Below are 27,209 nucleotides of genomic sequence, written 5' to 3' on the forward strand. Positions count from 1 at the left end.
ATTTTATTTATTAAAGTGACAGTATATCTCAACCCATCATAAGGCTACCATTTTTTCTTGATTTTCTGACGAACCTGAACTGCTAGGAATGAGCGGAAACTAGAGGAAACTGAGGCCAGAACACCTATGTGCTGCACTTCTGCTCAGAAGGAGAGGAAGACACAAAGGTAGAACAAGCAGCCATGTCCTGGGATCTACACGCACCAGGCTTCTTCTCCTGCCCCTATTCACACACCCTCACACCTGGGATCCACCACACATCTGAGGCCTCCATACTCACAGCCTGCAGGACGGGGCTGACTAGGAAGGCTGGACCCAGCAGGAACTGATCATCTATGTCCCATGTCACCCGGTCTGACACAAACCTGGGAAGGTAAGAAGATGTCACAATCAGAGTCCCAGCCCAAGTCCCCAAAGAACAACTCAAGTTCAGAGACAAGTCTCCCCTCCAACTCCATCTTATGTCATCCTTAGTGTTTGTCTAGATTGATCAGGAATACACAGGCTTCAATATTCTACATGTCAAGTTACCTTGACATCACAACTGGTTCAGATATGTTCAGTCACTTGAAAAATTCTCCACTATTTCCAGATGGCACATTAAAAATGCAAAGAAGGTCCTCAATGCTTTTTTTATGATGTCGACTCATTTGGCCTTAATTATTTCAATAGCTACACCACATACAGAGGTCTGTGCATGCACAAATTAGTAAGAAAACAGGCTGTGTTGCATCATTTCAAATATTTTTCACTCAATAAATAGCCTTTCTCAATAACACATAGTGCGAATAAAACAGAGTTCAAAGTGTGGACTCTGTGTGGAGAGCTTATGACAAAATAAATCTTATCTTCACTGAGAAGAATTTTTTGCATCAACTGCCACCCTACAAAACCAACTAAACTATGCATCAGTCCCTGGGACCCCAGCTGGACACTGACTCGTGCAGAAGAGGCCGCACCACAGTGCTGCCCTCCGTGTGGGCCTTGAACATCAAGGTGTACAGATATGGCAACAGGGTGTATCGGGTCTCCATCACACTCCTGGAAATATTCACAAAGGCAGCATCCCAGGACACAGGGTCTTGTCTCTAAGGAATAAAAGCAAAGGTGTTGAGAGCCCAACCCAGGGACCCTAGGGGACAAAGGAGGTAAAGGAAAGCTTGATCCAAGTACATCACACACAGCTAAGATAAAGGTGATTACAAGTGACACTCTGAAATATACTGAATAGTCTGATAATAGTCAGTGAGGATCTTCCAGGAGACCTCATGGAACTTTCCCAGAAAAAACACTTCAGGGATATACTTGGAACAATCCTTCCTACACCTAAAGAATCCTCTGATAATTCTGTGCATTTTGGCAATTGTGAGGAGCTTTGATGGTTTTGAAAATCTCCCAGGAACAAAGATGGTCTGGACTGGGACTCCAAGGTGAAGGCTGCACAGCATGTGAGGCAAAGCACGTGAGGAAGGAGGAAGGTCCTACCCTGGTGCCAATGGTGTTGTGGTTCCTGGAGAAGGGGTAAAAGGCTCCCAGCTGCATCCAGCGAGCACACATCTCATACTCAGCATCTTGAAAGAACCCACAGATATCTGCTCCCGTCTGAAACCAGAGGAAATGAAACCAGCCTGTGGGTGATTGCTCACGGGGGTCACTGTCCTCTTAGGGATGAGGAGGAGCAAAGGTCACTTACATAGGAGATGCCAAAGAGGCTGAACTCCATCATGCCTGCAATGAGAACCATGGCTGTCAGGAGAGGCATGTGTGTGCCCCGCCCTCTCCTCCCTCCTTTCCCAAGGACACCAGCTCCCTTCCCTGCAGCAGAGGCCCCTGGAAGAAGCCACACACCAATGATAGATTTCTTCAGCTGGTCCCATGCGGCAGTGTTGTCTCCCAGCCAGTGTCCTCCCCAGCGGCCAGAGGAGGGGAATGTGGAGCGGGTGATGACGATCCCTCGCTGTCCAGTCACCTCCTGCACAGCTCTGTAGGAGGGGAATGTACAGGTGAATTGAGGACACAGCAAGAAGAATGGAATAGGGCTTCCCTTTCCATAAAAAGAACAGAGGACATGGTAACAAAATGTTGGTTATGGGAATGTGGGAAAATGAGCAATGGAGAGGGTCCTACTGACTGATGGAGACAACACCAGCAGTGTCACCACCTTCATGGTGTCTTAACAGGGATTTCACCATGTTTTGTGTTTCCTTTGCCTCACATGACTAATGCATTAAAAGAAGCAACTGCACTGTGTAATGCTAACTGGTGCCATCACATGAGTCTCCCCAAACAGAACTACTAGTTTCTCACTTATGGGGCAGTATCCTATTGAAAGTTGACCTCCTACTTATACTCACAGGGTCTGGCCCCATGGTTAAGGACTATTTGTTGCAAAAATAAAAATTGTGACAGAATTACAATTAAATGTTCTTCAATCTTGCAATGGGATTGCTATGAAAAACTTAAGTTATACCTAGCACTATGTGTCCCCACAGGCTGAGCCCACTGGAAAAGGAAAACAATGACTCACTCATATGTGGGTCTGGTCTGGGACCACCCATACAGGCTGTGCACATCATAGTGTCGCACCCGGGAGCCATCTGGAAGGATCTGCTCACTCTCCATGCACAGGGTCTTGCTGCTTAGGCCCCGGTCCCTGGACTCCAGATCTGAGGGGAAAGATTTGGGAAGGTGAAAACCAGCCCTGAGCCTTTTAGTCCCTGACCTCTCCTTAAGGCATTTAACTACACATCTTAAGATTGACTTGACTTCACAATGGCCCCAACCATGGGATTGTAACTAAGAAAAGGGCTTTCTAGACAAATTCAGGAAACTTGCCCCAAGAGATCAAGAAACTTGCACCAAAAAGTTTGGAAAAGGACTTGAAATGCTTTCGTTTCTGGCCCCCAATAAACCAGAAAACACAGAGGGCTCTTCTGGTCAGGATAAACCTCTGGCTGCTGAGCTCAAACAATGATTATCTTCCATCTAGCCATGGAGAAGCCCAAGGGTCCTTACGTGGCATGTAGGGAGGATGGTTCAGACTGGCATCACTGCAGCCTGAAGGAACAGCCCCATTCACAAAGCTCGATGGTTCATTCATATCCTAGAAAAGTCAGACACAGACATTGCTTACTCTTAACTGAGAGACTTCTTGTCAATTGAGAGTCAAGGGAGTGGTGAATACATCATTCCCACCAGTACACCTGCTTGTGGGTACTGGTGTGTGTGCTTGCCCAGTCTGGCTCATCAAATCCAGATAAGAACTGGCTAAAAAAATAATTGATCCCTAAAGGATGACTGACTGGAAGGTCAAAACAATACTCCCTTGGGGTAAACAAGTTTCTGAGGCATTCTTGGCAATCTCCCTAGAGGTTTGACAGAGTGAGTTACAAGCTACAAGGAATATCAGGATATTCCACACCTCAGTTCAGGAAATGCAGCATAACATATCCAAAGTCTTTCTCAGAATATTAATATCACCTTGACTGAAAGTCTGACATTCATATGGTAAATCACACCAAGTTAAACACACACACACTTACAATCCACATGCCATCAAACTTCAAGCTCCTCTCTGGATTCTCTGGGTTGTTGTACAGTTCTGCAATTTCTCTCTTCCACCACAAGGCAGTTGAATTACGGAAAAAGTCTGGGAAGGCCACATAAGCTCGGTATTCCTATAAAAACATATATAATTCACTATCCCAAACGAATACATCTTACAGCAACAGGCACTTTTGAAGAACCTAATTAATGAAAAGACTTGGACTACATTATGGCAAAGAGTGAAAATCTTAATAGAGCCTACCTTATGTTCTTGATTAATTGAGAATACAGTGAGGGCAATGAGGAGAATTATGGATGAATTTTACACATTTGAAAATGTCCATAATCTGTTTCCTTTTCATGCCATCATGAATGCTATCAATTGACACCCTGACTGACTATCCCCAGCTTCAGATTCCCAAGCTGCACTTTCTATCCTGCCTTTTCATAAGCTCTCCCAAAGATCCTGCAGGGGCCAGGTAACAACTGTAGCTGGAAAGGGCAGACACCACAGGCACTGTACCAGAGGAAAGGCAATGACTAGGTGGCATGGCAATGTGTCATATCCACTGGCAACATGGGAGAGGGGAGAGATTACATTTCATGACATTAGACTGGCATGCATGAGTGTTTTCTTTGGCTTCAGAATCACATGAGCATTGCAGTTGTGTATAACATAAAATGGAAGAATTTAAGGAGGAAGCTTCAATAAATGTCTCCTTTTCTCCTTCTTTCCTCATCAGGAAGAGTAATATCCTCATCTCAGCATGAAGAGTGGATTCACATATCAGTTCTTAAATAGATTGTATGGTTTTTAGATCAAGGATTTTGTCTTTATACTTTTGATTGGTCTTTATGGTCCCTACAATGCAGAGCCTAGAAACTGTCATAAGTGTAAGGGGTGATAATAAACATTCAGTATTTAATTTGGGAAGAACATCACTCAGTAGCAGCAAATATGCATGAATGTCTATATATTCTATGTTGTTTGTTAGAAAATACTCTGATCCTTGGAATATCTTATAACAATTGTGCCTCTATGGTAAACTCTATACCATATGATGTAATGAGCTAAATAATGCTGGAGAATAGGAAGAATCCCTAAAGAGGACTGATATATGTGAGCTCCAGTCTCTTGTACAATGCAAAAGTGGTGACTGGGATCCATATGTCTAGATAATAGGCAAATGAGGAACATCAAAAAGAAAACAGCAATGGATATCGCCATGCCCAGATCTCTGGTTCACAGAAGATGGAAAGGGCAAGGGGCCACATCACTGAGAACTTTGGATTCTTATGTTAGGAAATGGAAATAGAAAAGCATAGAATTAGACACAGAACCTTTCACCAGAAACAGAGCTCCAGCTATGGCCATGTCAGAAATCATGGCATAGGTGGAAGGTAGGGACTAAAAAAAAGAATCATGATCAACTGTGTGAGAGACAGAATTGTATCTCCTGTGGGAAATACCTTTCTGGTGAAAGGTTCCATGTCTATTGCCATGCTTTTCTATTTCCATTTCCTAACAAAGGAATCCAAAGTTCCCAGGGATGTAGCCCTTTGCCCTTTCTGTCCTCTGTGAACCAGGTTTGTGCATGATGATCCATTGCTGTTTTCTTTTTGGTGTTCATCACCATTTGTCTTTTATCTAGAGATATGGACCCCAATCACTACTTTTTCATTGTACAAGAGACTGTATCAAGTGGTAAATCAGCCCAACCATGGTTTGTTAACTTTACTAAATGCTGCTGTAATGATCCTTACCCATGTAATAAAAATTCCCTCCCATTCGCCAAAGTGCTATCCAAATTCAACTCTTGCCATATTGCTTCTGTCCTCAAACTGTGATGTTCACATCTGCACAAAAGCCCTCAGAATTACTTATTACAATCCATTGCATGATACTGTAATTCAATTCCTAGATGCCACCACAAACTTACTGAATCAAACAGTGAGATTCAGACCCAGAAATCTGCTTTTCCAATGCTTCATGGGTGTTCATTTACTTATTTGCTTCCTTGTTTGTTTATTTTATACTACCCTTAGCAATGCCAGACCTGGACATCAGTAGTCTCAGCTTAACTAGCCTCAACAAGTAGATATTAATAATATAAATGGTCATAATTATTCTATATCTGATAATCTCTTATGAGCTACCTAATGTATTGTTTAGTACCCTAATGAAGTGTTTCTCATCAAAGGAACAATTTAACGTTGAGGCAAAAGAATTCTTTGTGAAGAATCCCTTCCTATGAGAGCTATGGGGATCCCTAGTTACTACCCACCAAATTTCAAATGATGCTCCCACATCACTGGGATAACCAATACAGCCACACAGACTTCTGAATCCCCTCAAAATGGTAGCCCCAAATGACCGATGAACTGTATTTCCTTATAATCTCTAAAGGTAATAGCTAACCCCTTCATTCGTGAAAATGACCTTCTACTAAAGACAGCAAACCTATGTGTCAGATTGGCTACGGCCTGGCAGGTTCCTATGTCCTCATGGGCCGCCTAGACCACTAAACCTCAAATGATCCTCCCTTAGAAATGATAGAACAACTAGCTAGGTTCTCTCCCTTATTTACTTATTAGATAGATACCTAGACACATAGGCAAAAAATAGATGATAAACAGATACATGGGTGAATACATAGGAAGGAGGGAGAGAGAGAGAGAGAGAGAACACCAAAGAAGCAGAGATAATCAAGGAAGAATGGGAGTAGGGGTCAGACTTATTAGTCTGATAATGGATAAGCCTAGAGAGAGATTGGGTGGGTGAGTGGGGGGGAGCAGGGTAGGAGGAAGACTGATTCAGTAGTAGACAAAAACAAAAATAAAAAAAAAAAACCTTGAATTGATTGTGAATCATTTTTACCAATCTGCCACATTGAGCTACTATTTCTTTCACTCCAACTATCTACTACCAAAAATTAATGATGCAGAATCTAATATTCAGGTAATCTAGGAAAAATTATGGGTATTTCCTTTGGATCTAGAACACTACTGCTACCACCTAGGAGTCAGAAGATCACAGACCAATGCCAGCAAACTATAACACTGGCTTATAGTACTGTTCTCCTTCCAGTGTCCCAGAACTGAGCCCTTCATCCCCAGATTGTGCTAGTTCTAATAACAGTCTTCAGAACTAAGAAAGACCACTCCTCACAAAATTTAACTAGTCTGGATAAAGCATGAACATGCGGGATTAACTAAGCCAGTTACATCTTTATGACTGAAGTCTTTCTCCTATGCCTCCATCCACTGACTAGGATTCTATAGTATTGGAAATATCCCTTAAATGGTGCCTTTACCCCTGAGAATCCTGAAGTAGCTAACACCTAAATGTATAGCTACTGTACTTTGTTCCCACAATACTATTTTTCTGATTAGTCCTTGATCCTGAGAGTTTCAAGACAGTGAAACTCATCTAGTTTGTTGACCACATACAAGCCACATTCTATGGCCCTTTGACCCTTGGCAGGTATCCTGGAAAATAGGTACTTTCTCTGACTTGCCAGGACCTTTATAAAGGTTTCACAGGCTTCATATGTACTACTTTAATTTCTGTCCAGAAAGAATAATCATTGTTGAAGAACAGATGAAGAAGTTCCAGCAAAGAACTGGTTCTTCCAAAAAGTCCAGACCCCTCCCTGACAGCCCTACTCAAAAGTATTAGAGAGCAACTGATAACAAAGCAGACAGGCCACATCAGTTCCCTCAGTACACATTTTGGCCAGAACATTTGGCTGAAGCCATCATGAACCAGTGTGGAACCATGTATTCTTTCAAGCAACAAATGCTTAGTAAAGCTACAAAGAAACCTGGGTCAAGCAGCATGGGACAACTCTATCCATTAAAATAAAAAACCTGTTCCTAAGAGAGCAAATTTTAATGAAATGCTGGAAAAGGAGAGGTAAACATGAAGCTGAGAGATCCAAGTAAAGATAGGAGTAGGGGTCAGGATTTATTAGTGTGAAAATGGATAAGTCTGTCAACAACAACAAAAAAGTTTGACAAAACAAAAGACCCAATCATTAAAGACGAAAGAGATACTAGTTAAAAGGGATACTCAAGGCAATAATAATAAGATGTAGACTCATTCTAAGAAAAGATTGGTCTTCGTTGAAGTTTCATACATTGGAAATTCTATAGCACTTTGAAATCAGATGGGTTTGATTTTGAAATAACCAAGTGTCACCTAAAACCATGAAAAAGTACTTTCAGTGTTTGTCACTTAAGTCCCATAGATAATACCTACCTCCCAATTAGACATAAAACAGAACTGCATGGAAAGTAATGCACACAAACACGGACACCCAGCACCCGTTTCTGAGGAGTTTTTCCCTTGCATTGCCCATATGCTTGGCAGGACAAGTCCAGTATGGTGGATATGGCTATCCTTCCTGACAACCAGACTTCACCTAATATCCAAAAAGGGCCTTTTACCTCCACTTGACTGTCCCAATCCAGAGAGCTGTTGACAACAATATCAGGGTAATCAGGCCAGACCTGCAAAGAGATAAATATGTAGCAGCAAGGCAACTTACCCTATGTAGGATTTCCTAAGGTAATTAACCATGGCCCTAGGGAGTAATAATACTTTTGAATATCATGTAGGTTTTATAAAGATAGAAGTGAAATCCACAAAGTCCTCACTATATCAATAAATACTGAATGAAAAATGGAAACTACTGACCTCAGGGTCTACAGGTAGGGGCTTTGCTTTCCATTAATAGAAAAATTGCAAATAAACAACACACACAAACACACAACCCATGATAAATACTAACTAAATAAACACTAACTAAAAATAAATAATATATATATAAAGAAATAATAATAAATAAATACTAACTAAAAAATGGAAACTAATGACTTCAGTATCCACAAGAAAAGGGTAAAACACACACAAACACACAAAATATGGCCCTCTCCCACGATGGAGACTAGTAGTCACCACTTAGATCATACCTTTCCCCAGACAATGCCTCCACCATTTGGATATTTGATGAAGACATCATCCTCCACTCCCCGAGTGAAGGCAGGATAGGGCTGTGTCTCATTGCCAGAAATGGCTGGGTCCTGCAAGCAAAGCACAAGTCAGTTGGCAAAACAAAGAGAGAGATTGACAAGGGACAGAGAAAAAGAACTTCTTCATTTGGAGGTCCCTAGCTTCCACCTGCCTCTAGAGTTTCTGGGAATCTCTGGAAATATACTCTTTATTGTACTTGGAGTTCTCTGTTCTTCATATGGATAGAGGGACAAGAAAAGTGGTTCTCCACCAAAGCCCAGTCCTCCTCCCAACACACTCCATCCACACAGGCACAAAAGGACTCACCAGGATGAGGATGACCCGCATCCCATCAGCCCTCATGCGATTGATCAGGGCTGGAAACCCAGCAAACTTGGGGCTGAGGGTAAAGTCCAGCTGGCGCTCCATGTAGTCAATGTCTGAGTACTGCACATCCTGGGGGAGGACACAAGGAAACAGAGCTGAAAGTCCAGCTTCTAGAGGAAAAACACTCTCCCCACCTGATGGTGAAGTGAAATGGCTTCCTGTTGACTCTTGCAAATTCTAACTCTTTCAGTATGAAAACTAGAAAATTCATCTAAGTTTTCAAACTTTTACTCACAATAGAGATATAATATAAATCAGTAAAAATACGATGATAAAGCCTCTATATAATGGCTATTGTGAGAACATGTAAAATCACTTAGAGGGAAATTACTTTGTCAATGGCCATTATAAGGATTGATTGCATTTACCTTCCCCAGTGTTGCCCCTGAAAAAACAGTTTATATTAAGAAGAAACACAGAGTTAGCTACTCGGTTATAACACAATCTGAATGGTAAATTGGCTACAAAATAAGAAAAAGAAAAAAATAAAAACAAATCTCATAATTACTCTTGGCATGAAATCTCGGAGGTAATTAGAAATAGTTGTCTTATAAGAATATGATACTTTGCATGATGTACTTCCCATTCATGGAACAATTGTAAATAATTGAACAGTGAGTATAATAAAATTCAATTTGAAAGTGCTCTGCAGAATCAGTTATAATTATTCAATCCTGCTTCTCCTCAAATGGATAAGACTTTATTCCATGTATATTTCTTTTGGAAACATATCTAGAAGCCCTACATTCAGCCAGTGAGTAGCTCAGGACTGATAAAATAATGTTTGCAGTGCAAAAACATATTGTGACACATCAATACATACTCATTGAATTTGGGCTAATTTTTTTTAATAACCACTACTACTACTACTATTGAGGGAACTTTCATCTCGTGGTGACAAGGACTTTTGGACCAAATGTCTAAAAATCAAGTAAAAGAAATGGAAGGAGGAGCAGTATAGCAGAAAACTTCTGAAGCCTTCCTTATCTTCTCACTCTTGAGTCACTGAGTCTGCAATGCTATAATATGGGAGTAAGGCCCCACTTGTATTATTGTCAGGATGGAAATCAGTGTTTCATCATGTCAGAAAAAAACTTTTGTGCTTTTGCTGAACCTCAAAAAAACCCAACAAATAAATCCAGACACAGAGAAGCCTGAGTTGGCTATGAGCTCATAGAGCCAGTGCACCAATACTGAGACATACATAGGGGATCTGGGCAGCCACCATCTCATCATACAAGCTGGAAATCTCAGAATCATTCTCATATCCATAGCGACACAGCTGGAACCCCAGGGACCAGTAAGGTACCATCACAGGTCGGCCAATCACCTAGAACATGGAAAAAAATATTATTCCTTACAGGAGTGACTCAAATGAAGTTGTACACCAAATAACAAGAATATTTTTCTAGTGCCCCAAGATAGACAATCTACAAATTCAAATCCAGAGAAAAACTCAGCAGATGCAAAACCACTGGGATACCTTGAGAAAGCTTCTTGCTAGGCTAAAGCTCCTTCTCTTGGAATTCTGTACAATCTAAATTTACTCTCATTCCTAGAGGTGGCCTAGGTTATTGCTGAAGAATACAGATCCCAGAGGGAAAGTGCCTGGGTTAGCACATAGGCTCATGTCCTGCTGGTTCTATGACCTTGAACAAAATTAAGTAATCTCTTCATGTTTCAGTCCTTCACTGGTAAATTAAACATAATTGTAATGTCTGCCCCACGCTGTTTTGATGAGGACTTAATGAGTTATAAATGTAAAGTGAGCTGACATGCAATAAGAGATTGATAAGTGACAGAGTTAGTTTTCATTATCACAAAAAAGGCTACTGTCACCACCACTCCCAAACATCACTTCTATTACCCCCCATCATCCACACAAACACAACTATCATCACCCCATCACCATCACACACACAATCTCAACCATTTTCACCCCACTATCATCTCTATTACCCCACAATCACCATCATCATCATACCCAACATGCACATAACTAGCATCACCACCACTTTAACCAACAACACACGACCATCACAACTGTTATCATCTCTATCACCACCACTCATACCACGAACACACCCACCATTACCGTTACCATCATTAGTACCTTCATCACCACTACTACAATCCTCACACATATGGTCATTTCCCCACCACCACCATTCCACCACCACTCCTACCAATACCACTACCAAAATTATCAGCACTAGGATCTTATCCTCTCCAACACTAATTCATACCACTAGGCTCAGCATTACCTCAGGTACAGTGACTACTTTGCCTAACGTGAAATAATTAACTATAATTTAATGGTAATTGGAAGGTGCTTATTGCTTTTTATTATATAATATAACTGTTTCTAAGAAACACCAACAATTCTACTTGTCAGAATGAGTTTTAATAATGAATGTAGTTTTAGGCAAATGGAATGTGCCATATAAATACTTGATGATCAGTAGAATTTCAACCTACCTCCGTGTACTGTTGAGTGACAAGCTCTGGAGTTGGCCCCAAGAACACATAAAAATCCAGAATTCCCCCTGTGGTACGGTATGTCAGAGCAGGTGTGGGCTGGAAAGTCACATCTGAAAAGATAGGAAAGTGACAACTGAAAATTAAGCTGGAAACCTTCAAGGCAAGGAACAATCTGTGAATCCCTAACTTCATTCTATTGCACTCTAATCTATTAACTGCACCCATTCTGTACATACTTAAATGAAATTGAAACAGTTCAGTGAAAGTCTACAGAGTCCCACCCCAGGATGTGTTCCCTTTGGTATGCCTTATTATCTCATTATATTTATCGTTGTGCTATTTTAAAACTAAGGATATAACTTCTATTTCACAATAGTTTAAGACACATGGAGTGGCAAAAAGACTACTCTAAAGGTCTATGTGCACCTCTCTCAGTATCCACCAATAATAACATCTCCTAAAACCGTATACATAGTCAAACCAGGAAAATAACATATTATTAACTCCAGCATGGAACTTTTTCAGAGTACACCAGGTTTTATGTAGACATTTTCTCCCCAAGCCCTGAATTTCCAACTCTTTCTTATGTAGAGTTTCACTTTTCTTTATACCTTCAAACTTAAAGAAGTGAGTGCTAAACATATACCTTCAAAATTAATACAATCTATGCAGACACCTCAAACTTAATAACCTCTAGGACATCTGGGACTAACTTGGATTAGGACTAACTAGGATTAACTTCCATTCTTCATATGACATTTCTGCCAAAATAGAATTGTATTAAATCTTGTTATCTCATGCTACAAGACTGAAGTCAACAGAATGGAAAGAAGAAAAACAGCCACTGTCCTTTAAATAATTTTGACATTGGAAAGCTGCTAGGTCAAGGACATTCTACAGTTTCACAGGATGACAGACTGGGAGACAACAGTAGAAGGAGCGCTGGAATCATCCTACCCATGGCATTGCTGTTCAGCAGGAGAACTCCATGGGCACTGCCGTCCTCCTCTAGTCCCATGTAGTAGGGGTGGACGCCATACGAATTCTTCTTGTACTGAGTGTCACAGGGGAGAAATCAAAGGAGGTTAGAAGTCATTGTACATGAGAAAGAATATTAGAAAAACTTGTTTACTGAGATGGATTTGGTCTTCCATCTAAAAGGAGGAAAACATATAAAAAGCACAAATGAAAATTATCCTATAGTCTAAGAGCAGAAAAAGAAAATCTGAGTCTGGGATCATGTAGCACAAGGTGACCATGATGTATGTGGGAGGAAAGAGGCAGAGAGGCACATATCCACAGGGCTCCTTGCTTACCCCGGGGGGTTCATCTCTGGAAAACATGCCCCACGTGTGCCAGTTCAAGTCTCTCCTGAAGGCTGTGTGCTCATTTTCCCCAAAGCCATAGATGTACTTGGAGGGCAGGCGGGTGGAGATGCGGAGGAACATGTCATTGAAGGTGAAGCCAAGAAGCTGAGAGTCCCAACTGCAACACACACACAAAGGGTACATTCAGAAAAGAAAATCACCTTGCCTATTGCCTTCCAAATGCTGACTTTTTAAGGAAAACAGAAGCTTTGATTCTCACCACAACCCAGAACCCAACATCTCCCAAACACACCACAAAGTCTTTTTGATGACAACAATCACAGATATCCCCGCTATGAACTTGGGAGTTTTCCTTCATATTCTATTTCTCAATTACATGGCCTGTTTTCAGTGTTCCCTCCACAAAACCAAATTCAATCCATCTCACCATCTCAGCTGCTAACACTCCACACAAGTCTTCCTTCAGCTCTTTCCCTTGAATAGTCCATTCCCTACAGCTTTCCAGACGGATATGTTTAAGTATCTCTCGTCATGCCACTCCCTGATGACCCTCTTCCATGGCTTCTCATGGACACACCTCATGAAGCCTTCCAGGCTGCACCTGATCTAAGCCTTCCTGACACCCCAGCTTCATCTCCCACCACTCACCTCTTTGCTCACTTCCTTGAATTTCATTCCTTGACATGCCAAGTTTCATCCTATATTGTGAACTATGTTCTTGGTCTATCACAAATGTTATTCCCTACTTGCATGGCTTTATGTTGGGGTTTCCTTCTCTGCATCCAGAATCAACTTCAAAAATTAACCCTTCAAATGAGACATACTCCCTCCAGAGTATCAAAAGCAGTAACCTCACCATAACTCTTAATTATCTGCTCATTTACTTAGAGTAATTATCACTATCAACTTCCTTTTAATATAGTTATGTAAATTATTGTGGTGGTGGTAAGATCAGAGGAATTATCCATCTATGAACATAATTCCTAAAACAATACTTAATATATTGAAATAACCCATAAACATTGAATGGATGAGTTCCCAGGAACATGGAACCAACTCAGCCATCATCCCAATGCCAAACACTACCCATAAGAACAGGGCTGAAGGGGTTTGGGGTCCTGGCTGAGGAGTCGAGCACTTGCCTAGCACATGCAAGGCCCTGGGTTTGATCCACAGCACCACACAACAATACATAAAATAAAGGTATTGTGTTCAACTACTTCTAAAATATAAAATTTAAAAAAGAAACCCTAACTTTAAAAAAGAAAAAGGAGGAGGAGGAGGAGGAAGAGGAAGAGGAAGAGGAGCAGGAAGATGAGAACAACAACTACAGAGCTGAAGGAAATGGATCTGGAAATGGTAGAAAGAGGCCTGGGCCATTATCAATCTGGTCTATTATCAATATGGACAATAGACCAGACAAAAAATGTACAGTTACATGGAAATTCCAAGTTAGAAATGAGCCACGTACATTACAGTGCCTGTACTCTTACGGCGAATTTCTATTCCAAATGGATTCTCCTTAATGAGGACATCATAGAGTTGACTCTCCGAGGTGCTGGATGGAGTACTGGTTATGTTCAAGGGGACTGGGACTTCATAACGACTCTTGTTGGGGTCATAAATCTAGAGCAGAAGAAACTGACATTAAGTAAGAATACAGATACAGGGAATGAGTTCTGGGTTTCTATTAGACACAGAAGAAAGGATGTGTAATTTACTCATCACTAAGAAATAAGAGATGCTTGCTAAATAGATAACCTGATTATTCTCAATCAATTAAACCATAGTGAATTTTATCAAACATCACAACATACACATCATGTAAATGGACAATCATTATCTGTAAAAAAAAATTTAGGTACAGATATTATCCAAATATACACCCTTATAAGAATGTTAACATCATTGACAATGATTCTAAATGCTATATATTTGCATTCTTTTAAGATCATGATATGTGGATTTAAGTGATACATCAAAGAACAAAATCAGATTTAACATTTTGATCTGAATCCATCATATTTCANTGTCAAATAGAAATAATCAGAGAAGGCAATCTGTATGGAGATAAAGCCAACACAGCACTCATTCATGTACATATAATTAGATAGTGATAAAAAGTAAATTTCTAGATAAGAGCAAAATAATTATTAAAAAAAACATGATGCCAATCCACATCTAATCTTCATTTACAGACCAGGTTCCTTGGAAGCCCTGTTTCTATGGAATTGAAGTAAACACCTGGGTACTAGGGCTATGCTCAAGAAATTGCCGCCTAAGGTTAAAGATCTGGGTGTCCATCAACACCTCAGTGAGGTTACCTCCCAGGCACAGCCTCGGGCAATGCAGTTTGCTTCAGAAGCACCATGCTCATCAGGGTAGCAGTCTATTTTTTCTTCATCTCTGATGATTGTGTTCCACTCCACTGTGTATTCCTCTCCCAGCACAAGACTGATCTCTGTGATGATGGCAACCTGAAGGAGTGGAAAACACACAAAGAAATATCCTCAGAACAAAGGCCTGGCAAGTTCTGAATAGTTTTATCAACACATGTAGGCATCAGACCAGACTCTCAACAATAGTAGTAAGATTTGAAGGTAGTTCCTGTATAGTGGGCTATATACATGGAAGAGGGAATGTTCACTAGCAACATGGCAAATGACATTACCTTATTAAAATCTTGTGCATCATGTTGTGAACAGAAGGAGAACAAATAAAATCTTCGGTGATCACCCCTTTCCTTTCCTTCCCCTTCAAGGAAGACATCACTAGTTGCTTCCTCCTTGCTCTTTCTCAAATTTTAATAAACAAAATTCCATAAAAATAGCTCAATTTTTGACAACATAGCACAGCTATGACCGTGAAAAAGTGAGAACTAGTTCCCGGGGACTTTCTGTCCAGGTATTTATTTCTAGATTTAAGGGTATTTTCTAACCCTATACCTCTCCCTACACACTCTTTCCTATCACTCTTCCTATATTTTCCCACAACCAGTAACTTGTTGACAAAATCTAAGCAGCTACTTCCTATCACAAGAGAAGAAAAGACCTTATTCTCAACAACATTGAGCCATTGAACGATGCCAGCCTGTAAACTACTATGTCTATTACTAGTGTCTACTTCTATACAACTACTGGCAGAAAGAAAAAAAAAGTCCAGCTTGTTACCATTCAGGTTTTCCTTTCCCTTGTAGCTGATGAATCCAGACCTGACATGCCACTTTCTAGGCCCAGCACCAGACCTGTTGTCTGAACAAAGCTCAGCTCAACTGCTCCACTAAACTTTAAACATCAATTAAAACATGAACGAACATTTCCAATATGTTGGTTTGGTCCTGAGTGTCTTCTCAATTGTTCATGTGCACAAATCATGACACCTCACTACCCACATTCAAACACTAAAGGAGTTCCTAAGGTCTTATTAATTAACTTATTAATCAAATATGAATTGAGTTTGTTTTCCCACATGAATCCTTCATATACCTTGCACTTTGCCATATACATAACCAGCCATACAGAAATTTATTCCTAACTTCATAATATGTGTATTCTCACATTGTGTTATCAGAACAAAGTGTCAATTGTCATGATAGAAGAAGTCTAAACTCACTTATTTTCCCCAAATTTGGACCATCCCTCATGAACCATGTTAACCCAGGAGCTACAATGCCAGGAGTAAGTGCAGTACCATGGTCAGGATTATTGGGAGAAAGGAATTTTCATTAGACTCAGCATCAGAGTGAATGATTACAGGCTACTCAGGATGGCCATGTCTCTTCACAACCAGTGAAAAATTATTTATTATTATTATCAAACCAAATATGTACCCATTGAGTGGGATCACCAAATCTTAGTCCTAAACTGGTTTTTTAGAATATATGTGTTGGAGATAACTTCTACTCATCTCTTTAAAGTTTTCAAAAAGTGGGAACTTCAGTATTTGAATTCATGGGACTCCTTCCTCCCAACTTTACCTTTCAGCATCAGCCATCAGCTTCCAGATCCCTTTTCTTCTTACCTGTTCCACACTTTCCTAACTCTGCTCTCTTATGTATCCTGTAACTAAAATGTTGAAAGTGAAGCCAGTGAGACAGAGGAGAACTCTGAGAGGCTGGGGAAAGTGGGATCATCATCCCTGGTGAGCAGGACCTCCATGTCTTACTAGCTCTGCCCATCACCACTTCACCACTTCCATTCCCAGGCCCCTGACTTCCCCACCACAGGCATCCACACAACCTCAGGAAGCAGGAAAACCAAGGTGCTATGAATAATTCTGGAAAAACAACCTCAATACATGGATTTTTACCTTCAGCTGAGCGTCATATGTGACCTTGGGAGCAGTCTGACTCAGGACACCATTATGTTTCACTGTAATGTTGCTGGGTTTCTGTGTCCCAAAGATTTTAATCTGCTGAAATGCTACATTATTGGGGTCCTTGTAGGTTGCTTGTGAAATCTTCACATCCAGGCGGTTCTGAAAGTCAAAATAGCACAATAAAGCCCAAAGCTGTGCCTCTAAAACACAGATTCTCCAGCCACTCAAATGCTCCATCCTAGACCAGAAGCTCCCCACTGCTCTGAATACCTCTTAGCTCTCCCAACTAGCAAATGCTGTGTGTATAAACTTACTTATACAATACTCATCAAAAAATAAATAATAAAATAAAATAAATAATCAGGAATAGACCATATTAATTCTGGAAAACAACATAGAGTATGACCAACTGCTTTGATTCATCAATATTATTGCCTTCATTTGATAAGATGGATGATACATTATTGAAACTGAAGTCTTATATGACATTGTGTCATTTACCTGTAGCCATTAATGTTCTCATTTACTTATTTTTATGAAGATTGAAACATAATTACACATATGCACAAGCACATACGAGCCTATGGTTGACAAAATCTCATACCCTAGATTCATAAAAATGTGCTACTCACTTGGGTGGCAGAAAACTCACAGAAAAGGTAAACTTTATTGGCCACGGTATCTGAAAGCAGAAGAAAGACAAGTCAGAATGGCCTGCCCACCACACAAGAACAATTTTCATCTACCTCTCCTTAAAGCTCATTCTGCAGACCCAAGGAGTAGGATTTCCTTCCTTTCATGATGGAGTACTATCCCACAATATATATACACCATGACTTCTTATTCATTCATCTACATGTGATCACAGGTGTTTCTATATCTTAGCTCTTATAGATAATGCTGCAATTAACATGGGTGTGCACACATCTATTTGATATGCCGATTTCATTTTATTAGATATATACTTAGAAATGGGATTGCTGGATCATAAGATAGTTCTATTTTCAATACTTGAGGAACTTCTACATTGTATTCTAAAAAGCCTGTACCAGTCTGCACTTTGAACATGAATGTACACACTTTTATTCCACTTTCTCCACATATACATGAACATTTGTTATGTTTTCTTTTTTCACAGTAAATATCCTAATAGGTATTAGAAGGTAGTTCAGTGTAATTTCTCTGCTGATTTTAATTTGATTTTCAGGACATTTTCCTATACCCCTTAATCAATTTAATGTTTTTGGAAAAACAACTATTCAAATCCTTTGTCCGATTTTAAAAATCTGATTCTTACATACTTGTTATTAAAATGCAATTTTTCCTAGTGTTTTTTTTTTGTGTGTGTGTTAAGGGACTTATCATATTTGTGGTTTGCACATATATTCTTGATCTGTGGGCTCCCTTTTCATATTATTGACTTACGTATAGGATAAAAACTTTCTAGCAAGATTTAGTCCCACTGATTTAATTGCTACTATTCTTATCTCTATTTTTAGTGTCATATCCAATTAAACACTTCTAAGACCACTGCCAAAAATAATTTTGGTTTTTTTCTCTCAGGAATTTATGGCTTCTCCTCAACTTTAAGTTTTTAATTCATTTTTCACAATAACTGAGATATAGAAACAACCAAATGGTCAAACTACTGATTCATGGATAATAAATTGTTCTAATACATAAAAGGAATATTATTTAGCCTTAAAAATAAGAAAATATTGTCATTTCTGACAATATGGATGAAGCAGGGGTACTCTATAGTAAGAGACACAAGCTACACAAAGAAAGAAACAGTAGTATGCTCTCATTTATACGTATAATCTACAAAAGTTGAATTTGTATAAGCAAGACAAAACGGGTTGAAAAGTATTGGGGAAAGAAGTTCTTGTGAAATGTTGGTTCAAACATACTAACATTCAACTACAAGAAGACAAGTTCTGGGAAACTTATATGCAGCATGGCTGGTGATGGACGTGAATTAATTTGACTGTGGCAATCATTAAAAATGGTATATGGGTATATTTTTACCTTGAATACCTTCAATCTTTCCATGTAAGTGAGATATTTCAAATAAAATAAATAGGATAATATTTAAAAGCTACATATTTACATTGAGGAAATTATAGAGTATTCCAACAAGATATGGATCTGCCCTCTCTTCCTACAGTGACTTTGAGAAGATCCCATTCCAAGAGCTTTCATGCATATGAATCCCAGGAATCTATTTCCAAAGATAGGACCCCAAGAATTGTTAGTGCACTGGTGCCAAAACATGTGGTAAAACATAGCTAGATGCAGATACACTCCAAAAGTACATTCTCCTGGCCTTCCTGATATGTTCTTAACATTTGTTGCTAAGTATTTGGGGGAAGACATTTACATTACAGATGACTTATTGGAAAATTCTTGACCATATGTCATCCGGGTGTCCATAGATAATAAAATGTGAGTCTATTATAGATCACTGGCCAAAGGCACACTGCTGAGAAATAGAGACATGTTGTCCTCACATTGGTGGTTATTTGATACATCTCAAGTAGCAAAACCAGAAACAAACTCTTCTCTCAAGTGACTTTTGCTACCATGCCTGGGATTTTTCTCCTCCAGATGCATGACCAGCAAGAGTTAGGGGCCATAACACACAGACGTAGCAAGCAACACATTCTCATAACAGACTCACCTATCGATTCCCCATCATCCCAGAAAAGTTCTCCTGATGCTTCATTGTTCTCATCCAGGGCAATGATGAGACCAAGAGGGTTCTGCCGACTGTGGGAAACAGCAGTTACATAACACACAAAGGTCAGGACTGAAAGAATTTTGCAAATCCTTCATATTTCAAAGGGGAAATATTACTTGGAAAAGATGATTTTGTTTTCCTCAGGAACAAAGGGCAAATTAGAAGGTGTTTCTTTGTCTAGAATAAATAATGTTATATGAGATAGAAATACCCTAAGCATTATCAATAAACATTTATGTAGGAGGCAATAACTTAAGCATCAGAAGCACTGCAATAGGTACAATGAAAGCAATGACTACAATTCTTATTTAGAATACAGCCTATTGGAAGAGAAAGAGATCCTATTAAAAAAACTATGCATTCGGTCATTTTATAAATGAAACCTTCAGAAATGTCATCAGCTATGAGGGAGATCACTGGTCCTACCTAAGGACCAGTTTAACTCAGGAGGCAAAAACACAATAACGCCCATTTGCATAATGCTACTTCCCTTACTTGATAACTTACTATTATTTGTGTTGAGATAAAAAGAAAATCATTCTAACATTTGCCTTATAATGTGGAAACGGGAGCATAACACAATGCCCAAAGAGATGGTGCACAGTGCTGGAAGCAGAGAATAAGAAGGCAGGAAGAAAGCCATTTCCTGAGGCATCTCCTCATGGCCCCATGCCTCTGGACTCCCTGCTGAACTCTGGCTCATCATGTGCCCCTCCCTGGCCTTATGTACCCTAGTGTGTTCTTTCACACTTCAGCCTTCACTACACAGGTTAGGTTCTAGGATAGCACACTTGCCCACTCTCATTCTCTGTGCAACTGTTAATCAGTCACTGTCAAGAAGTACAGGACACACATACAAATAAATCCAAAGTCATAACTTCTTTGGCCTTCATTATAATACACATCAGAGACAGTCACCAAACTACTGAAGCAGAAAAATAACAGTGACACAATAGGTGAGAGCTGATAGCACTCCAGAATGACAGTCCCAGAGGATGATGGATTAGATATTCTAGAGTGCATACCCATTGAAATACTACTTGATCCCAGATATTTTCCAACAGAAGTATAATTAAAAACATTCTTGGTTTGGAAGAAAATAAGTAGACACATCTAAAGAGAATAAAAACCAGGAAGGTTGCCCTCTTTAGCTACCAATGTGGAAATTCAGAGAAATTCTGGAGGTATAAGAATACAGGTACTGTCATGATCTTTCAAATCTATCTGGGTGCAGCCCCAGATCAACATCTTCTTGAGAAAGACCCGAAGGCAATCCAGGCAGAGCGTGATGACCCTATCACCATACACGCATCTCAGCACCTCTGCTCCCCACACTCCACATGCTGCTGCCGCAGCCTCTGGTCCACTGATGGATGCAGAACTGGATGATTTGAAAAATGTTAAGACACAAATCACCAAATGAGCAAAAACAAAAAAGTAAAGCGAGTTTGGTAAACTGCTTTCTCCTTGAGGGAGATAGTGTTGCCCATCAGAAGTTGTGGTGAACCAGTGTGTAAAGAGGAACACTAGGCCTGTACTCACCTCAAGTGTGTGTTCAGTGCAGGCTCCTGCAAGGGCAGGATGTAGCCCCCACGGACATGAAGGTTAATGTGGTTGAGAGGCGCTGCTAGGTCCTTCCGCACTCCCCTGGCATTAGTGTTTGCACCCTGTGGGATGAGGAAACAGAAGATGAGGGAGAGGACACATTCTGCCCTGAACAGTGCATCTGGAAGTAGCCTCCTCTACCCCACTGAACGTGCTACCTGCTCATCAACTCAGCACCACCTGAGGGTAACCTTCTGCCTTCCCTCAGCTGCTGTGTGAAGTCCTAATGGGCTGCTTTATGTCTAGGAGGGTCCACTGCCTTTCAGCATGGCTACAGCACATCCCATTTGAGGTCCTAGTGTGGATAACAGGCCACCTTCACCCACAACCTCTTTCTGAGACACAAAGCACAGCTACAGGAGGCTGCACAGCCATTCCTTCACCTCTTGCTGGTTCCTCACACACTGTCCACAATTTCATGTCTGCAACTGCTCCTTCACTAAGTGTCTCCTCAGTCGCCATCTGTCCTCAGTCTCTACTCCCACCCACCCAACCAAAAGTTTGGCCTTCTACTTCACAGAGAAGATCAAAGTGAGCTCACATACTTTGTAATTCCTCTTCTTCTACTACATACCTGAGTGCTCATGATTGACATCTTTATCCTTCTCATGTGAGAGTGGATCCCTTGTCTGAACCAATCTTTAGAAATCCCAGGGGACCTTACACATTTTCTCAACTAGAACAGGACTGCTCAGCGTTGGCACTACTGACATTTGGGGCCAGATCATTCTTTATTGTGAGGCTTCCCTGTGCTCTTTGATGTTTATCAGCATCTTCAACTTCTACCCACCAAACCCTAGAAGCTACTTACTTCTACCCCACTTATGATTTCCCAAATGAAGCCACACATTGACAAATGTCCCCTTGGAGACAAAAGTCTAAGGATGGTTCCACAGAGGTAAGCAGAGTGGATATTGAAAACAAATAAAATGATGTATACATTAAAAGTTTATTTACAAATAGTTGAAAGCCAGATTTGTCTAGGGGCCAGATTTCACCAATATCTACTGAACAACAAAGAATAGGGTCCAAAACATGTGAACATTATTTGAAGAGGCATTCCTTCATTAATCCCAAACAGGGAACATTTATTTTAATTAAACATTAAAGTGTTCCTTTTCTCTAAGTAGCTTACTGCATCAACTTTTATCTTTCCATTTCATTCCTTGTTACTCCCCTCTTTAGCTGGAGCTGTATTCTACTAAAAGTCTTTGGTAAAAGTAGTTATTCTAGTGCTGGAGATAAAGCTCAGTTATAGAGTGATTCCCTCAAATGTAAAAGGCCATGTGTTCCATCCCCAGCACCACAAAATACATACACACATAAACAAACAAACAAATAAATAAATAAAATTATTTTTTATTATATGACACGGGAATGCGTTACAATTCATATTACACATATAGAGCACAAACTTTTCATATCTCTGGTTGAATACAAAGTATATTCACACCAATTCATGTCTACATAAATGTACTTTGGATAATGATGTCCATCACATTCCACCATCATTTCTAACCCCATTCCCCATCCCTTCCCTTCCTACCCCTCTGCATTATCTAGAGTTCATCAATCCTTCCATGCGCTCCTCCCTATCCCACTATGAATCAGTCTCCTTATATGAAAAAAAAAAAAAAACAATCAGCAGTTGATTGTTTGGGATTGGCTAATTTCACTTAGCATTATCTTCTCTAACTCCATCCATTTACCTGTAAATTCATGATTTTATTCTCATTTATTACTGAGTAATATTCCATTGTGTATATATGCCATATTTTTTTATCCATTCATCTATTGAAGGGCATCTAGGTTGGTTCCACAGTTTAGCTATTATGAATTATGCTCCTATAAACATTGATGTGGCTGTGTCCCTGTAGTATGCTCTTTCTCTGTCCTTTGCGTATAGACCAAGGAGAGGGAAAACTGGGTCAAATGGTGGTTCCATTCCCAATTTTTCAAGGAATCTCCATACTGCTTTCCATATTGTCTGCACCAATTTGCAGTCCCACCAGCAATGTATGAGTGTACCTTTTTCCCCACATCCTTGCCAACACTTATTGTTGTTCTATTGTTGTTTGTCTTCATAATATCTGCCATTCTGAATGAGATGAAATCTTAGAGTAGTTTTGATTTGTATTCCTATAACTGCTAGCAATGATGAACATTTCTTCATATATTGGTTGATTGATTGTATATCATCTCCTGAGAAGTGTCTGTTCACGTCCTTGGCCAATTTATTGATTGGTATATTTGGGGGTTTTTTTTTGGTGTTTAGCTTTTTGAGTTCTTTATACACCTTAGAGATTAGTGCTATATCTGATGTGTGAGGGGTAAAAATTTGCTCCCAAGATGTAGGCTCTCTATTCACCTCACAGATTGTTTCTTTTGCTGAGAAGAAACTTTTTAGTTTGAATCCTTCCTATTTATTGTTTCTTGATTTTAATTCTTGCGCTATAGGAGTCTTAATAAGGAAGTTGGGGCCTAATCCCACATGATGAAGATTAGGGCCTACTTTTTCTTCTATTAGACGCAGATTTTCTGGTTTTATTCCTAGGTCCTTGATTCATTTTAAGTTGAGTTTTCTGCATGGTGATAGACAGGGGTTTAATTTTATTTTGTTGCATATTGAGTTCCAGTTTTCCCAGCAGTGTTTGTTGAAAAGGATATCTTTTCTCCAATGCATTTTTTTTGCTGCCTTCATCTAATATAATTGTAATTTTGTTGGCCAGTCTCTGTATCCTCTATTCTGTACCATTGGTCTACCAGTCTATTTTGGTGCCATTCCATGCTGTTTTTGTTACAATTGCTCTGTAGTATAGTTTAATGTCTGGTATAGTGATGCCACCTGCTTTACTCTTCCTGCTAAGGATTGCTTTTGCTATTCTGGGTCTCTTATTTTTCCAGATGAATTTCATGATTGCTTTTTCTATTTCTATTTCTCTGAAGGATGTCATTGGGATTTTGACTGGAACTGCATTAAATCTGTATAGTGCTTTTGGTAGTATGGTCATTTTGATACTATTAATTCTGCCTATATAAGAGCAAGGTAGATCTTTCCATCTTCTAAGGCCTTCTTTGATTTCTTTCTTTAGGGTTCTATAGTTTTCATTATATAGATCTTTCACCTCTTTTGTTAAGTTCATTCCCAAGTATTTTATTTTTTTGAGGCTATTATAAATGGGGTAGTTTTCCTCATTTCCCTTTCTAGGGATTTGTCATTGATATACCGAAATGCATTTGATTTATGGGTGTTGATTTTATATACTGCTACATTGCTGAATTCATTTACTAATTCTAGAAGTTTTCTGGTGGAATTTTTGGGTCTTCTAGGTATAGAATAATATCATCAGCAAATAGTGCTAATTTGAATTTTTCTTTTCCTATGTGTATCCCTTTAATTTCTTTCATCTATCTAATTGCTCTGGCCAGTGTCTCAAGAACTATTTTAAATAGAGGTGCTGAAAGAGGGCATCCCTGTCTTGTTCCAGTTTTTAGAAGAAATGTCTTCATTTTTTCTCCATTTAGAATGATGTTGGCCTTGGGCTTAGCATGGATAGCCTTTATGATGTTGAGATATGTTCCTGTTATCCCTAATTTTTCTAGTGCTTTGAACATGAAGGGATGCTGTATTTTGTTGAATGTTTTTTTTTTCTGAGTCCCTATTGAGATGATCATATGATTCTGATCTTTAAGTCTATTGAAGTGATGAATTAATTACATTTATTGATTTCTGTATATTGAGCCAACATTGCATCCCTGGGATGGATCCCACTTGATCGTGGTGTACTATCTTTTTGATATGTTTTTGTATTCAATTTGCCAGAATTTTATTGAGAATGTTTGCATCTATGTTCATTAGCGATATTGGTCTGAACTTTTCTTTCTTTGATGTCTCTTTGCCTGGTTTTGGAATCAGGGTGATATTGGCCTCATAGAATGAGTTTAGAAGTGCTGCCTCTTTTTAAATTTCCTGAAATAAAATGAAGAGTATTGACATAGTTCTTCTTTAAAGGTCTTGTAGAACTCAGTTCTGTATCCATCCACTCCTGGGCTTTTCTTGGTTGGTAGGCTTCTGATGGCATCTTCTATTTCATCGCTTGTAATTGATCTGTTTGAATTGTGTACATCATCCTGATTCAATCTGGGAAAATTATATGATTCTAGAAATTTGTTGAAGTCTTCAACATTTTCTATTTATTGGACTACAAGTTTTCAAAATAATTCCTAATTATCTTCTGTATTTCTGTAGTGTCTGTTGTGATACTTTGTTTTTCATCCCGTATGTTAGTAATTTGAGTTTTCTGTCTCCTACTCTTCATTAGCATGGCTAAGAGTTAGTCAATTTATTTTTTCAAAGAACGAACTTTTTGTTCTGTCAATTTTTTCAATTGCTTATTTTGTTTCAATTTCATTGATTTCAGCTCTGATTTTAATTATTTCCTAGCTTAATTATTTCTACTTCTTTTGGTGTAGATTTGTTCTTCTTTTTCTAGGGCTTTGATATGTAATGTTAGTCATTTACTTGTTGACTTTTTCTTCTTTTAAGGAATGAACTCCATACAGTGAACTTTCTTCTTAGAACTGCCTTAATAGTGTCCCAGAGATTTTGATATATTGTATCTATGTTCTCATTCACCTCTAAAATTGTTTTGATCTCCTTGTTGATATAATCTGTAACCCTTGTTCATTCAGTAGCTTATTGTTTAGTCTCCAGATGTTGGAATAGCCTTTATTCCTTATTTTATAATTGATTTCTAATTTCATTCTATTCTGATCTGAGAGAATACAGGGTAGTATCTCTATTCTATCAGAGAGATTTTTTTATGTTTGTTAAGAGTTTCTTTGTGGCATAGTATATGGCCTATATTAGAAAATGATCCATGGGCTGCTGAGAAGAAAGTGTATTTGCTCACTGAAATAAAATTCTTTTAAAAAAAGTCATTCTAGATATTTCTTTCTTAGTTCTCACATTTTTCTTTCTTTAATGTGGTACATATACTTATTTCAAATGCATTAGGGTTTATAAATGCAAGCATTAGCTCTTCTACATAGTAAGCATCACGGGGAAATGTGTCCAGGATTCCAACACCTAGAGCTCAGTACAGTGTTTGGCACTTGTGTAAGGCAGGGGCCAGTAGGAGACTTGTGAGATGCCAGAAGTGCAAAATGTAGGGAAGACCTCACACCCCAGGTCACACAGTCAAGCTCATCCACACAGTGATAGGCCATACTACACTGGGTACCCAGGGTCCTCCCTGGTTTAACCCTACCTCAGACCCTGCAGCAGAAAGTCCCAACACACTAAAACAACTGTTAGTGAATAGCACAGTCCACATGCACACTCAGAGCCAAGGCTAAGCTCAACTAAACAAAGTTGGCTGCTGTCTGCCCTGAAAGTCCTGGCGGGAAAGCCCATAGCAGAATCCAAACACGTTGCCACCCAAAGAACAGACCCACAGGCAATATAGAAGGGAAGACAGGAATGAGTGCTCCACAATACATAGAAGAGAGAACTGCACTTCCATTGCCTCAGCCTGTTTTCACACAATCCCACTGCAATCCCTAGGATGAGAGGGGCCAGCACATGTGTTACTGCCCACCTTCCTCCCGCATTTCTAGTCTCCCACATCGTTCTCCTCAGGAAGTCAGAAGAGGAAGCCTGACATCAGTGTGAGGACACTCCTCAGTCTTCTTCAAGAATCATCTGTTTTCTAAAGGAACCCCCATCATGGAAAACAAATTCAAACACCTTGTTCTTTCATCTGGACTCCAGGACACAGGCCAAACCTAC

General features: G+C 39.5%; 1 protein-coding gene across 1 annotated transcript in view; it reads right to left on the bottom strand.

The window, feature by feature from the left end:
• Positions 1-27,209, bottom strand: part of Mgam (maltase-glucoamylase) — a 151,870-nt gene that overhangs the window by 9,620 nt on the left and 115,041 nt on the right. Inside the window, exons 58-65 of the mRNA XM_048786802.1 lie at positions 3,543-3,677; positions 3,016-3,103; positions 2,528-2,666; positions 1,849-1,982; positions 1,694-1,728; positions 1,486-1,602; positions 940-1,088; positions 281-365 (exon numbers count right to left, since the gene is read on the bottom strand). Coding sequence (XP_048642759.1) covers positions 281-365; positions 940-1,088; positions 1,486-1,602; positions 1,694-1,728; positions 1,849-1,982; positions 2,528-2,666; positions 3,016-3,103; positions 3,543-3,677 — 882 coding nt within the window. The remainder of the gene's footprint in view (positions 1-280; positions 366-939; positions 1,089-1,485; positions 1,603-1,693; positions 1,729-1,848; positions 1,983-2,527; positions 2,667-3,015; positions 3,104-3,542; positions 3,678-27,209) is intronic.

This window comes from Marmota marmota, unplaced genomic scaffold (assembly GCF_001458135.2).
Source record: "Marmota marmota marmota unplaced genomic scaffold, marMar, whole genome shotgun sequence".
Taxonomy (NCBI): Eukaryota; Metazoa; Chordata; class Mammalia; order Rodentia; family Sciuridae; genus Marmota; species Marmota marmota.